Source organism: Vombatus ursinus, unplaced genomic scaffold (assembly GCF_900497805.2).
Source record: "Vombatus ursinus unplaced genomic scaffold, bare-nosed wombat genome assembly UNPS02014813.1, whole genome shotgun sequence".
NCBI classification, from domain to species: domain Eukaryota; kingdom Metazoa; phylum Chordata; class Mammalia; order Diprotodontia; family Vombatidae; genus Vombatus; species Vombatus ursinus.
In genome coordinates this window covers 3,598,519-3,610,729 of record NW_020954591.1, presented here as the reverse complement: position 1 = coordinate 3,610,729, position 12,211 = coordinate 3,598,519, and the positions used below count along the sequence as shown (strand labels likewise).

Sequence of the window (12,211 nt, the reverse complement as noted above, 5' to 3'; positions counted from 1 at the left end):
GGAATAAAGGAAAAAGGAAAGCAGGGGATGAAACAAGGAAAGAGCAAAGGGAGGGAAGAAAATGTTTCAAATACAAGTTTTCTAGAAGGCTTAGTTATTTGAGTATATCTTATAATTACAGTTATTCCTTTCTAATTTAGTAGGAGAACCTTTAGAGATGATTCTATAATATATAGGGAAGGTAGGATGATTTTAGGCTCCAATTTCAATCCTTTTACCCTTTTATACAATTTGAACTTAAATGTACTAATAGTATTTGAGCACATTTATATATCATCCCTACACATACAAAGAGCAAATTGTTGAATATAATGATCAGTTCTGTAACCTGATTTGCTGTCTGGTTGTAAAAAAGAAGTGATTAGGTGATAAGAACTTCGACTAAAAATGGAGATGTTTTGAAGAAATAGCTAACAAAATTTAGTCACTTCTTGGATGTGGGCAATAGAGAAGAGAAAACAGTAAAATATGACTAAAATTTGGACTTACGAGAATGATGGTGACAATGATAGAAAATGGGAGATTTGAAAAGTAGAACCTGTTCAGGTATGAGAATGAATTTAATTTTAGATGTATTGAATTCAAAACAACAGTGGGACATCCAAAGTGAGATGTGCTGCAGGTAATTGAAGATATGGTCATAGGTTCATAAAACTTAGAATTGGAAGGGATCTCAGTAGGCATTTGGTCCCAGCCTTTTATTTTACAGATGAAAAAACTGAGGCCCAAGGAGGTTAAATTACCTGCCTTAGGTGATACAGGTACTAAATAGCAGAGTCAGAATTTGAACTCAGGTCTTCTGACTCCAATCCTGTGCCCTTTTCACTATGCTGCCTCAGATGAGAAATCTTGGCTGGAAATATAGGTTTGAGAATCATCTTCATATCAGCCCATTACTATAGTTTATCTGGCTTTTGCTTTTGCTTCACTTCTTCAATGGAACCATGACTTATTAACACTTCCCTACCCTATGCCCCTAGTAGTGGTGCAGATCATAAGTTATCCATGCATTCTCATCCTGTGTCATTCTATGTGATGTTCTCCATTGAATCTTTGTATAGAAGATATAGCCATCAAACTATGTAGAAGGATATTCTACACATCTCTAAACATTTCATGAGTTCCACTTCAATATTCAATTTGTTTTCATTACTGCTCAGAAAGAATATGAGAATGCTTTTTTATTTATTTGTTTATTTGTTTATTTGTTTGTGGAGGGAGAAAGGAGAGAAAGAGAGAAGGCCGAGATTAAATCCCAAACAGTCGTCAGATTTGCCTTTGTAGACTTACTGTTATCTCCCTCTAGTCTAGGCCCTCATCACCTTATCATCTCTATCATCTTCTACCTTCATAAAAGGGTCAAAGGATTGAAATCAGAGGCTAAAACCATCCTATTTTATCTATGTGTTGTAGAATCATCTCTAAAGGTTCTCCTACCAAATTAGAAAGGAATAACTGTAATTATAAGGTATACTCAAATAACTAAGGGTCCTAGAAAACTTGTATTTGAAACATTTTCTTCCCTCCCTCCTTCCTTCATTTGCTCTTTCCTTGTTTCATCCCCTCCTTTCCTTTTTCCTTTATTCCCTCCTTTCTTCCTTCCTTTTATTCTTTCCTTCCTTTCTTCATTCTCTTTCTTCCTTTGTGAGTCTTTCAAAAAACACATCGTGTTTCTTCTTTTCTTAAGAACTGGGAGTGGAGGGGAAAAAACAAAAGAAAATTACATGATAACTTTGTTGTATATTTAAAAGAAATAGCAAGCTGTGTGCAGTAGATTTGCAGTTTCATGTGCCATCATCTTTTTGTTGTGCTGTTATGGAAATGCTTGTTTTATTCCATAAATTAAAAAGAGAATTTACAGTAGTTCACCTCCTGCCTATATAGTGCTGTTAAGTTCACACTTTTTAGCCATTTATGGCTGTCTGTAATCTTTCAAATATGAGTTCCTTATCTGTTTCCATATAAACCTTTTCATCTACCTTTACTATTCTCCTTATTCCCCAAAGACATCATGCTGATTCCTGACTTTAAAATTTACTCATGAAATTCCCCTGCCTGGATTTTTTTTTTTGTGAGGCAATTGGGGTTAAGTGTCTTGCCCAGAATCACACAGCCAGTAAGTGTTATGTGTCTGAGGCCAGATTTGAACTCAAGTCCCCTCCTGACTCCAGAGCTGGTGCTCTATTTACTGCACCACCTAGCTGCCCCCCTGCCTGGAATTCTTTTCCATCTCTTTTCTACCAATCCAAATGTTCCTTCTATTCTTGGTGCTGTATGTCAAACACATGCCTTCCCTCAGACCCTCCTCCTTCTCTGGGCTCTCATATCACTTACTGTCTATATTATTACTTAATCATATACTATCAAAACTGCTCCTTATCACCTAACACAATATTTTGCATATAAGAAGCACTCTCTAAATATTTGCTGATTGACAAAGGAAAACTTGTAAGTTATTCTTATAGCGATAGATGACTGTTGCTGTTTTCATTATTTTACCTTATAGAAAAAATCAGGAACCATATTCTTTCATGTTATAATAAGCTGTGCTTAGATTTTGTCTGTGGCATTCATAATTATAAAGTATAGAGGTAGTATCACACAATAGATAGAGTTGGCCTTGTAGTCAAAAAGATTCAAGATTTGTCTCTAAAATACACTAGGTATATGACTATCAGTTAAGTCACTTAATTTTTCAGTACCCCATGCAGCTTTTAAAGACTATAAATTAGCAGGAAGCTACCAATCTGCATCACCTGTGGAGATTTCTACATCAGGTAATTTCCCACCCTGATGAAATCACTGGTATGAACCAAAAAAAAAAATTAAGTGTTCTTTATGAACTAAAAATCCCTTTATAAGTGAGGAAATCATAGCTCTTTGAGGATGGGTAAAGCATAACATTCTGCATCTTTGAGAAGGTTTAAAAACAACCTGATGGGTGGTACTCTGGTGAACACTGAAATCAGATCTATGGTACCACTTGGCATGTCATGTGACATAGGATTCATCCAGTGATATTTCTCTCTATATAATATGGTTTGGGCTCTAGTGAGGAAGACCAATATTTTGAGATTGATTCCTAAACCAATTTAAACCTCAATAAGATACCTTCCTTAAGTCTTCTGAGCCCAGCTTAGGACTAATTTTGACCTCTTGAAAAGCCTCCAGCAATGAGATCTCACTGTTAGGACTATGTACTTAGGCCCAGCCTATTTCATGTCCAGTGCAGAAGTTCATGGCCCTTATACCAATAACCCCCCCACCCCCAGCCCAATTGTTGCTCAGATACCCTAGCATCTGGCAGCCCTAATGGTTCCCATGGAACCATTCAGTGAAATGGGTTCCCCACCTATAGAGTTCATTGGCAGCCATAATGTGAACATACGATGACCAGTAATCCACAGTATTATATTAACCGGCACAGCATGCTTTATAATTCCAAGCCTTTTTCTTTTGGATTCCTCTACTGTCTGAAAACTGGATTTAATCTCTGATCTTCAAAAGTCAGTCAATAACAGATGGTTAGCTGATTCTAACAACACATGGTAGGTAGCAAAAACAGTCAGGAATGGCTGGACAGACAATATTTCTGTAAAAACATTGTCCTTGGTGCTGAGAAAAGCACATTCTATAATATTTATATAATTAAATTAATGGTGAATTAAGTAGCACTAAAATCATTTTTAAAACAATGAAGTTACTTTGGACCAAACCTGTGATTTTATTGGCATCAAGATCTCTTAGTCATGAAACCGCTTCCACCAATGCACATTGGTACCTGCTTTACAATTTATAGTCTTAAAGAGTTGCTTGGGGGTACTGAAAACCTAAGTTGTTTATCCAAGGTCACAGTATGAGTCAGAGCTCGGACTTTCTAACCCTAAAGAGGGATCTCTATTCAAGAAACCATTCTGCCACTTGTAAGCAAAATAAGTAAACCTCTCTTAATTATGAGCCCACCTAAACATTATGCTTGAAAACATAAATTTTTGTTAAATGGAAAATAGCATGAGAGAGAATGAGGTTATATTTCAAATATAAACTATCCCCAACCAAATATGCTAATGGGTCTAGTTTAAGTATAAAGCACATCTGAAAGCTCAAAATTAGAGATTAATTTTTCAATATATACACACACACATAGAATTTTTCTGAAAGCAATAAATTAATTTTGTGTCAAATCCCTTGTGTCAATTTTTTTTATTTTTATCTAAAAGCCAATCCCACTAGCCAGAAATCTTATCTGTTTCCAAAAGCAAACTCTAAATTCTTCAAATGCTAGAATAATAACAAATATTATAGAACAATAGATTAGAACTGGTAAGGACCTTAGAGGTCATTCAGTTTAGTCTCTTCATTGTGCAGATAAGGAAACAGTCCAGAGAGATAAAATGATTTCCTCAAAGACACAGAGACCGAGCAGAGCAGGGATTTGAATCTAAGTCTTCTGACTTGAGTTGAAGCATTTTTTCCACTGTACCATGCTATTTCCCCTTTGTTTCAGAAGGGAGGGCTCAAAGATATGAATGTGGTCCTGACAGACACAAATCTTCACCTGTTAGAGAGCTTGAAAGATGGGGAAGAGCCAGTTTATAATACCTCACAAGTAAAAAGAGTAAATAACAATTAAAATGGAACTAAATTAGAGGAAAATTAAACTAAAAAGGAAGAGAAGTCTTGAAAAATAAGACACCATGGAATTTTAAAATGTGACTATGCATAAAAGGGTGCTGTTATCTTGAAGACTGAATTAATATAGACCATTTGCATTCTTGACAGGAAAGCTTATTCTACAACATGAATGTAATATGTGTATGTATTAATATGTACACAAACTAGCTAGGTTCTGATTAGTGTGAATAAAGAATCCACTGAAGTGCTTACATGTATTCAAATTCATACTATTCAAAGTTATAATTATATAAACTATGGTAATTGGGTCCAGTTGGGTAGAATTATGCAGTGCGAGTATTTCTGTTTCTCATTTTATGCATTGGCTCAGCAGATTTAATACATATGTACTCCTATCATATCTGATGTATCTGAATTCAATAGAAGAGCATTACTTCATTTATTTCATTGATGGAATCCAAAGTTTTCACCATTTCTTATAAAGATATGAACTGAAGTCTCTTAATCATTAAATTGCAAGAGAGAGAGAGAGAGAGAGAGAGAGAGAGAGAGAGAGAGAGAAAGAAAGAATAGCTGCATCATGATGATGAATCCATCAAAGTAAAAGACTTTTAGCCATGATACCAAGATTAAGGAATAAGAAACAAACACTCTAGGAAAATTCTTGAATACAACTGGTTTCTTTTCAATTAAGTATATTAATAAATGTTGATTGGACTGATATACATGCATATATATATATATATATATACACACACATATATAGCTAGATCCCAGATAGTATGAACAAGGAATTCTTTGAAGTGATCAGATGTATTCAGATTCCTACTACTTGAAGTTATAAATTTGTAAAATATGGTAATTGGCTCCAGCCCAATGGAATTATGCAGTGCAAATTCAAATAATGCCATGCCTATTAAGAGGATTCCTTATTCACTCTAACTGGGATCTAGCTGTATATATATATATAAACATGTATGCATATATAGTATTTATATCTCTGTATATACTTAATTGAAAAGAAACTTCCATTCTATTTAAGATTTTTCCATTTCTTAAGCTTAGTATTGTGGTTAAAAGTGTTTTTACTTTGATGGATTCATATCTAATTGGTGTGGTTCTCTCTCTTTCTCTTTCTCTCTCTCTCTTTCTCTAATGATTAAGATAATTCAATTCTTGTCTTTATGAACAATGGTGAAGACTTTGGGTTCGACTAATGAAATAAGCAGAGTAATGTTCTTTTGTTGAGTTTAGATACATCAAATATGATAGTATATATGTATTAAATCTGCTGAGCTAATGCATAAAATGAGAGACAGAAATACTGCATGAATTGTAAAAGATAACACCTGGAGGAAAGAATTCTGTCTATGGAGTAGATGAAAAATGTCTTGTCTTCTGTAGGAGGTGAATTTCCTCCTCCTCAGTACATACCTTTACTAATTCCATGACAAGATACAACTCAGTTGGCACATCCATCTCCTCAATCAGCAGAACAATATTGGGGTGTTTCACTCTTCTCAAGATAGAGACCTCATTCTGGATCATGTGCTCCTGTCAAAAGGAAAAATCACCTCCATGAGGACATAAGAAAAATGCTTTTTCCTTTGGGAGGATAAAGGGAAACAGGTTTCAGATACCATACCAATCTATAAAATGTTGAAAAATGTCCTGAATCTCTCATACATTGTAGAACCTATTAGAGCAAATATTTCCCAAATACCAGACTAACAGAGGAATAAACCAAAGGAAGGAAAGAAAAGAAAAAAAAGTAACAGGAAACAGGACTAATATCCAAATACTTACAGCAATTTAAAGAACTATTTATTTATACATGGAGTCTACTATTACAAATACAGACAAGTGCTGTATTTCACTAAATTTCAATGCTATCATATCCTAACGATTATGTTTATTTTGGACATGTAATTTTATAAGCATTTTGTTCTATTGAAAATATCACTTTTCATACACATACACATACATATGTAGATGAATATAGAGGTATAGTACTTACTTTGCCTCGACATTTGCTTTTCTTGATGATTTTCAGGGCATATTCTCTAGCAGTTGACCTGCAAGGGGGAAATATAGATATAGATATAGATATATACATATAAAATGTACATACACATACATATGTATCAACCAATCAACAGGCATTTACTAAGCTCTTACTAGGTGCCAGGCCTGTGCTAGCACTAAGTACATAAGTATATATAGTTACAACTGTACTTAAAAGAAAAGCAATTTCTGATTAATTGAATAATTTTCCTAGGGTGTTGATTTCTTATGCCTTGAATTTAGGGACCTGTCTAAAAGATTTTCACCTTGACACCTATATAGATTTCTAATCTCAATGCTGTGGCTACTCTCTATTGATACGATTTTCAAATCCTCTATCACGTCTCCTCAATGGGTTTTATTCTTGTCCTCATCATTGATAAATCTTCTCTAGGTGGTTTATCCAATGTCCCAGAATATTTTTTAAAAGCAATCTTAATATTTTGTCTTAAATAGAAACAAATGCAAGTTTTCTAATGATAAAGAGACTAATGGGAATTAGAGACAGCATGATCCAGTTGAAAACACTGTGGTTGGTGTTGGGAAGATTTGGACTCAAGCGTGACTGTCATCTGTTGCTGTCGTTCAGTTGTTTTCATTCGTGTCTAACTTCTTCACTCCATTGGGGGTTTTCTTGGCAAAGATATTGGAATAGTTTGCCATTTTCTTCTCTAGCTCATTTTACAGATGAGAAAACTGAGGCACACATGCTTACATGACTTGCTAGGGTCACACAGCTAGTGAATGTCTGAGGCTGGGTCCTCCTGACTCCAAGACCAGTGCTCTATCCACTGTGCCACCCAGCTGCTCTAGTTATCACCTGCGAGACCTCCTGAAAGTCACCTAACTTCTCTGATTTCAGTTTGCTTATCTGTAAAATGAGGGGTAGGGGTTACCTGAAAGACCTTTGGGGGACTTTCCAGATTTAAATTTGCAAAGTACATGTACAATTTATGTTAGTATATGAAAAACTGCAGATACTTGTACTATGTGTTAAAATATTTGTAGCTAAAAGAATATTAACATGATGATGATGATAACGACAACTACTACTGCTATGTTTTGCTCTATTCTTGCCCCTTAAACTATGAAAAGGGTCAACCCTGAATACAAAGGGTCATAGGAGCACAACTTCAATGGAGAAGCGATCTTAGCAGTCATCTAGTCCAGGGCCACTAGGTGGCGCGTGGATAGAGTGTCAGGCCTGAAGTCAGGAATTCTCATCTTCCTGAGTTCAAATCTGGCCTCAGACACTTACTGTGTGATCCTGGGCAAGTTATTTAACCCTGTTTGCCTCAGTTTCTTCATCTGTAAAATGAGCTGGAGAAGGAAATGGCAAACCACTCCATTATCTTTGCCAAGAAAGCCTCAAATGGGGTCATGAAGAGTTAGACAAAACTTAAATGACTGAACAACAACAGCAGTACTGCCACCACCACCAATAATAGCCCAGTAGTAATCAAAATTGGTGTTGGGCCCTCTCAGGGGGACTTGAGACACTTTCAGGGATTCTATGAGGTCAAAACTATTTTCATATAAATATTTGGATGATTTAGTTTCTGATATGGTAAATATTAATAGCTATAACCCACATTAATAAAAGCTCCTTTTTGGGGGGGGGTCTTCAATAATTTTTTTAGTGAAAAGGGGTCCTGAGACCAAAAAATTTGAGAATCACTGATCATAATCATCTGCCTTGGTGTCTGTATGAGGAAATCAAGGCCCAGAGAGTTTGTGTGATTTGCCTAAGGTCAAAAAGGTTCAAACACAGGTCTGACATCAAAATCCAGCACTTTGGAAGAGGTTAGAGTCATGATATTTCCCACACTCTCCCCTTGCCAAGATAACCACCTTTAGGGCTGTGGCCATGATGCTTTTCTGCAACATTTTCAGAGTCACATAGAAAATGGTCTGTCTGCTTGTACAGGGATAGACTCTAAGGGCCAGGCACCCATCTGTGAGTGGGCACAAAAGAGAGAATGGCAGAGACAGTGGGCGGGAAGGAACGCTCCCTTCTGAATGAGGCCATGGAGGTTTGTACCAGGCATCTCTGACTTGTGCCCGTGCAGCAAAACACTGGAGACCACTGACTGACTCTCTTCCCTTACTGTGGGGCTTCTTGATACTATGGCTCAAGTAAGTGGAAATGCCTCAGGGAACAAAAGCAGAGAAAGTAAATAAGTATGTGGATCTGGTAGAGCCACTCAAGAAATTGTGTAAACTGAGACTGTCCACGGAAAACCAATTGTTCCTTCTTTCTTTTTCTTTCTTTCTTTTTTCTTTGTTTCTTTCTCTCTTTCCTTTCACTTAAGTGCAACCATATCTACTATTTAAACTTTAAGAAGAATTTCCAATAAATTGGTGTCAATTCAAAGTCAGGACTTTGGGCTACTTGTAATGTGATTTGAAAAAAACAAAACAAAACTTAATTCTCAATGACAATAAGGAAGGCTGAACAACCCTGGTACTGTTAAACTGAGGCTCTAAGGTAGAAATTACTTCAACCAGGGAAGTAAGAATGCATAATAAGAAAGAAATTCTACCTTTTCACCTCAGAACTCAGTGTTTTCATGAGATAGTATCTCATTTTATTTTCACTAATTCCCTAAGGAAGTAAGGGGTTACATTACTATTTTTTTTTTTGGAACAAGGATTATTTGTGGTTTGAATTGTACGCTTCATTTTTGTTTTGTTTCAGTGAGGAATGGTGAATGAATGAGTGATTTCTGTCAGGGCAAATGGGACAAAAGGGCCATAGGATCTTAAAGTGATCAATCAGTCCTTATTCACTATCTCACTTTGCAGAAAGGCAAGGGAAGTGATGATTGAAACTGAGTTTCAAGCCCAGAGTTAGAAAGTAGCAGTTAAAATTAGGATTTGCTATCCCTGGGCTGCCTCCCTCTCCAGAGCACAGTAAGCCCTGCCACTTCCCTAGTAGGTGAAGTAGGTAGAATTTAGTCATCATGCAATGCTTTAAATAGCTTTTACCTTCAGAATTTAAGTGCTCCATCCACAGGTTAACATTTAGAAAACCCACTGAATTACTAAGCAAAAAAAGCTGCTTTCTTATCACAATAGGGAATGTGTACTTAATCATCATAATAAATGAGTAGTTCACAAATTTGATGTCTATTATAATTCTAATTTTGGTGAGGAAGGTATAAACATTTAAGAACCTAGAAAGCTTAATTTTTTTAAACTAACAAAAAGCTAATCAGACTCAGTCTGACATACCATTTAGAGAAACTGGAAGTCTTCACTAATACAACAAAGAAACCCATTTACCACAAAATCTTTAAGATCTTTTTCCTTCTTTAATCCTAAGGTTAAACTCTTATTACAAGAAAAATTGGCTTGTAAAAGGTAAGATGCTGAAAACACATTTCATGAAAATGTAAGGAATCTTTGTGTTTTACCTCATTGGAATTACTGCAGTTTGCAGCCTAGGACAATGCTAGCATATTTCAGGCACTCAGTAAATAATTTAACCGAAGTGCCCTGCTCTAATATGTGTATTATGTAATCTATTTTCTGAATAAAAAATCCCTTTGATATCATGCATTTTCCAGCAGAAGGTTCTGAGTCTGTTGAGCCAGGGTCATCCTTTACCTCGAAATGATTTTCCTTCAGCCAGGGAGGGACACAGAGTTATGCTTTCTGATAATCTGTTAGCACATCATTATTTCCCATCCCCCTCTCTTTTCAATAACTGTAATGATAAACAACAGGAGTAAAAACTGAATAAAACTATATTTTATGCTGACCTGTGATTATTTTAGTGCAATTTAAAAATAAACCTAAGCCAAAATTTTTTTTCTATCTCCTTTGTAAAAAACATTTCCAAATTCCATTTTAATCTGGTTAGGGCTGCACTTGGGAATTTCCCTTGATATCATCCACATAGCTAGAAAGTGGCAGAGCCAGATCTCAAACTTAGCTATTCAGACTTCAAGTTCAGTTCTTTAAAGATCAAGGACAACTTGCACAAAGGAAGAGATGTAAGACACACTATTAAGCCATGTCTGTCAGGGAAAGGAAGTGAGTCAGTCACAAGGTGAAAATGAGAGCTATCAGATAGACTAAGTGCAACATTGGTATCCCAGAGATATGAAAAAGTGGAAGTGCGGCAGTAAGTTGAGAAGTTAACTTTATAGAAGATTTATTATAAAATGGACAGGAATGGAATAGGATGTGAAGTGTGAAGAAATTATCATCAGCCTCAGCAAAGGAAGTTGATGAAATTACAATCCATCAAAGTACCAAAATTAATACCAAGTGGATTATAAGGAAGCCTTAAATATTTTATAGCCTATATACTGTGCTGGAATTCCAATCTTCCTTTAAGTCCCAGCCTAAAATGCCCCCTCTTTGATGTAGCTTTTTTTGAGTCAACATAAGCCAAAAATGATCTCTTCTCTACTCTAAATTCTTATGTACTTGTCCCTGCCTGTCAGAGACATGTATCATATTCTCTATCAATTTATAGCTATTTATGTATAAATATTGTCTTCCCTGTTAGCTTAGAAGATATCTGAGGGGGAGACCAAGTTTTATTTATCTTTGTATTTCCATTTAGTACTTACTACTGAACTTTGAATTGCATGGAATTATGAGAGAAGCCCTCGACTTCTGGTTTATGTTGTAAATGTGATAACCCAATGAACTTGTTGGCAGGGGGTCCATAAGACTCAAGGATATTGAATAGGGTAACCAAAGTCAAAACTACAAAAATAAACACCACTCTTCCCTCTGCTTCTTTCTCCCATCTCTGGTATGGTGGGTGAATGCCCATGTGGAAGACATGAACAACTGTTGTTCAGGATAGTGGAAGGAGTACCTATATTGGTGAAATTGTGGATGCCATGGAGTATGGAAGAATTAGCAGGAACAACTTCTATAATAAAATACTATCCAAGCTGGTTAAATGCAAGCTAGTTGGCAATGCTAGCTTTTTTTTTTTTTTTTTTTTTTTTTTTAGGGAAAGATTCAATTTATTTCAGTGAAGGCAAAGTTCACAGGTAGATGAAATGAAACCTCTACTGAACACAAGAAGATCCACTGTTAGGGCCAAAAGCTTTGAGGTACAAATTCATTTTTGAGGGAGGGGAGCTGTTGTTGTTTTGGTCCAGAACTATGGGTGTAGAGACCTCCTTGGGTAACTGTTTTGCAACTGTCCTAAGAGTTACCTGGGGCATTAAATGGTTGGGCAACTTTCTCAGGACCACAGTCAGTATGTGTCATAAGTGGGACTTGAAATTCAGGGTCATCCTGATTTCAAAACTAGGCCTCGGTCTATTACGCCACATTGCCTCCCTCTACATTATGGAAAGAATGAGCAGCCAAACTAGCAGTAGAACATAACCTACTGGTGAGAAATATAACCTCCTCAAGGGCAGGGACCATTTCATTTTTGTCTTTGTATCCCCCAGAGCCTAACACAATGCCTAGCACAAAGCAACTACTTAATATTTGCTTGCTGATTAAGTAAAATTAAAACAATACAAACAATGGA

General features: G+C 36.0%; 1 protein-coding gene across 1 annotated transcript in view; it reads right to left on the bottom strand.

Moving 5' to 3' along the window:
* DCLK1 (doublecortin like kinase 1) overlaps positions 1-12,211 on the bottom strand; it is a 397,676-nt gene that overhangs the window by 58,989 nt on the left and 326,476 nt on the right. The window contains exons 9-10 of the mRNA XM_027835226.1: positions 6,653-6,710; positions 6,070-6,189 (exon numbers count right to left, since the gene is read on the bottom strand). Coding sequence (XP_027691027.1) covers positions 6,070-6,189; positions 6,653-6,710 — 178 coding nt within the window. The remainder of the gene's footprint in view (positions 1-6,069; positions 6,190-6,652; positions 6,711-12,211) is intronic.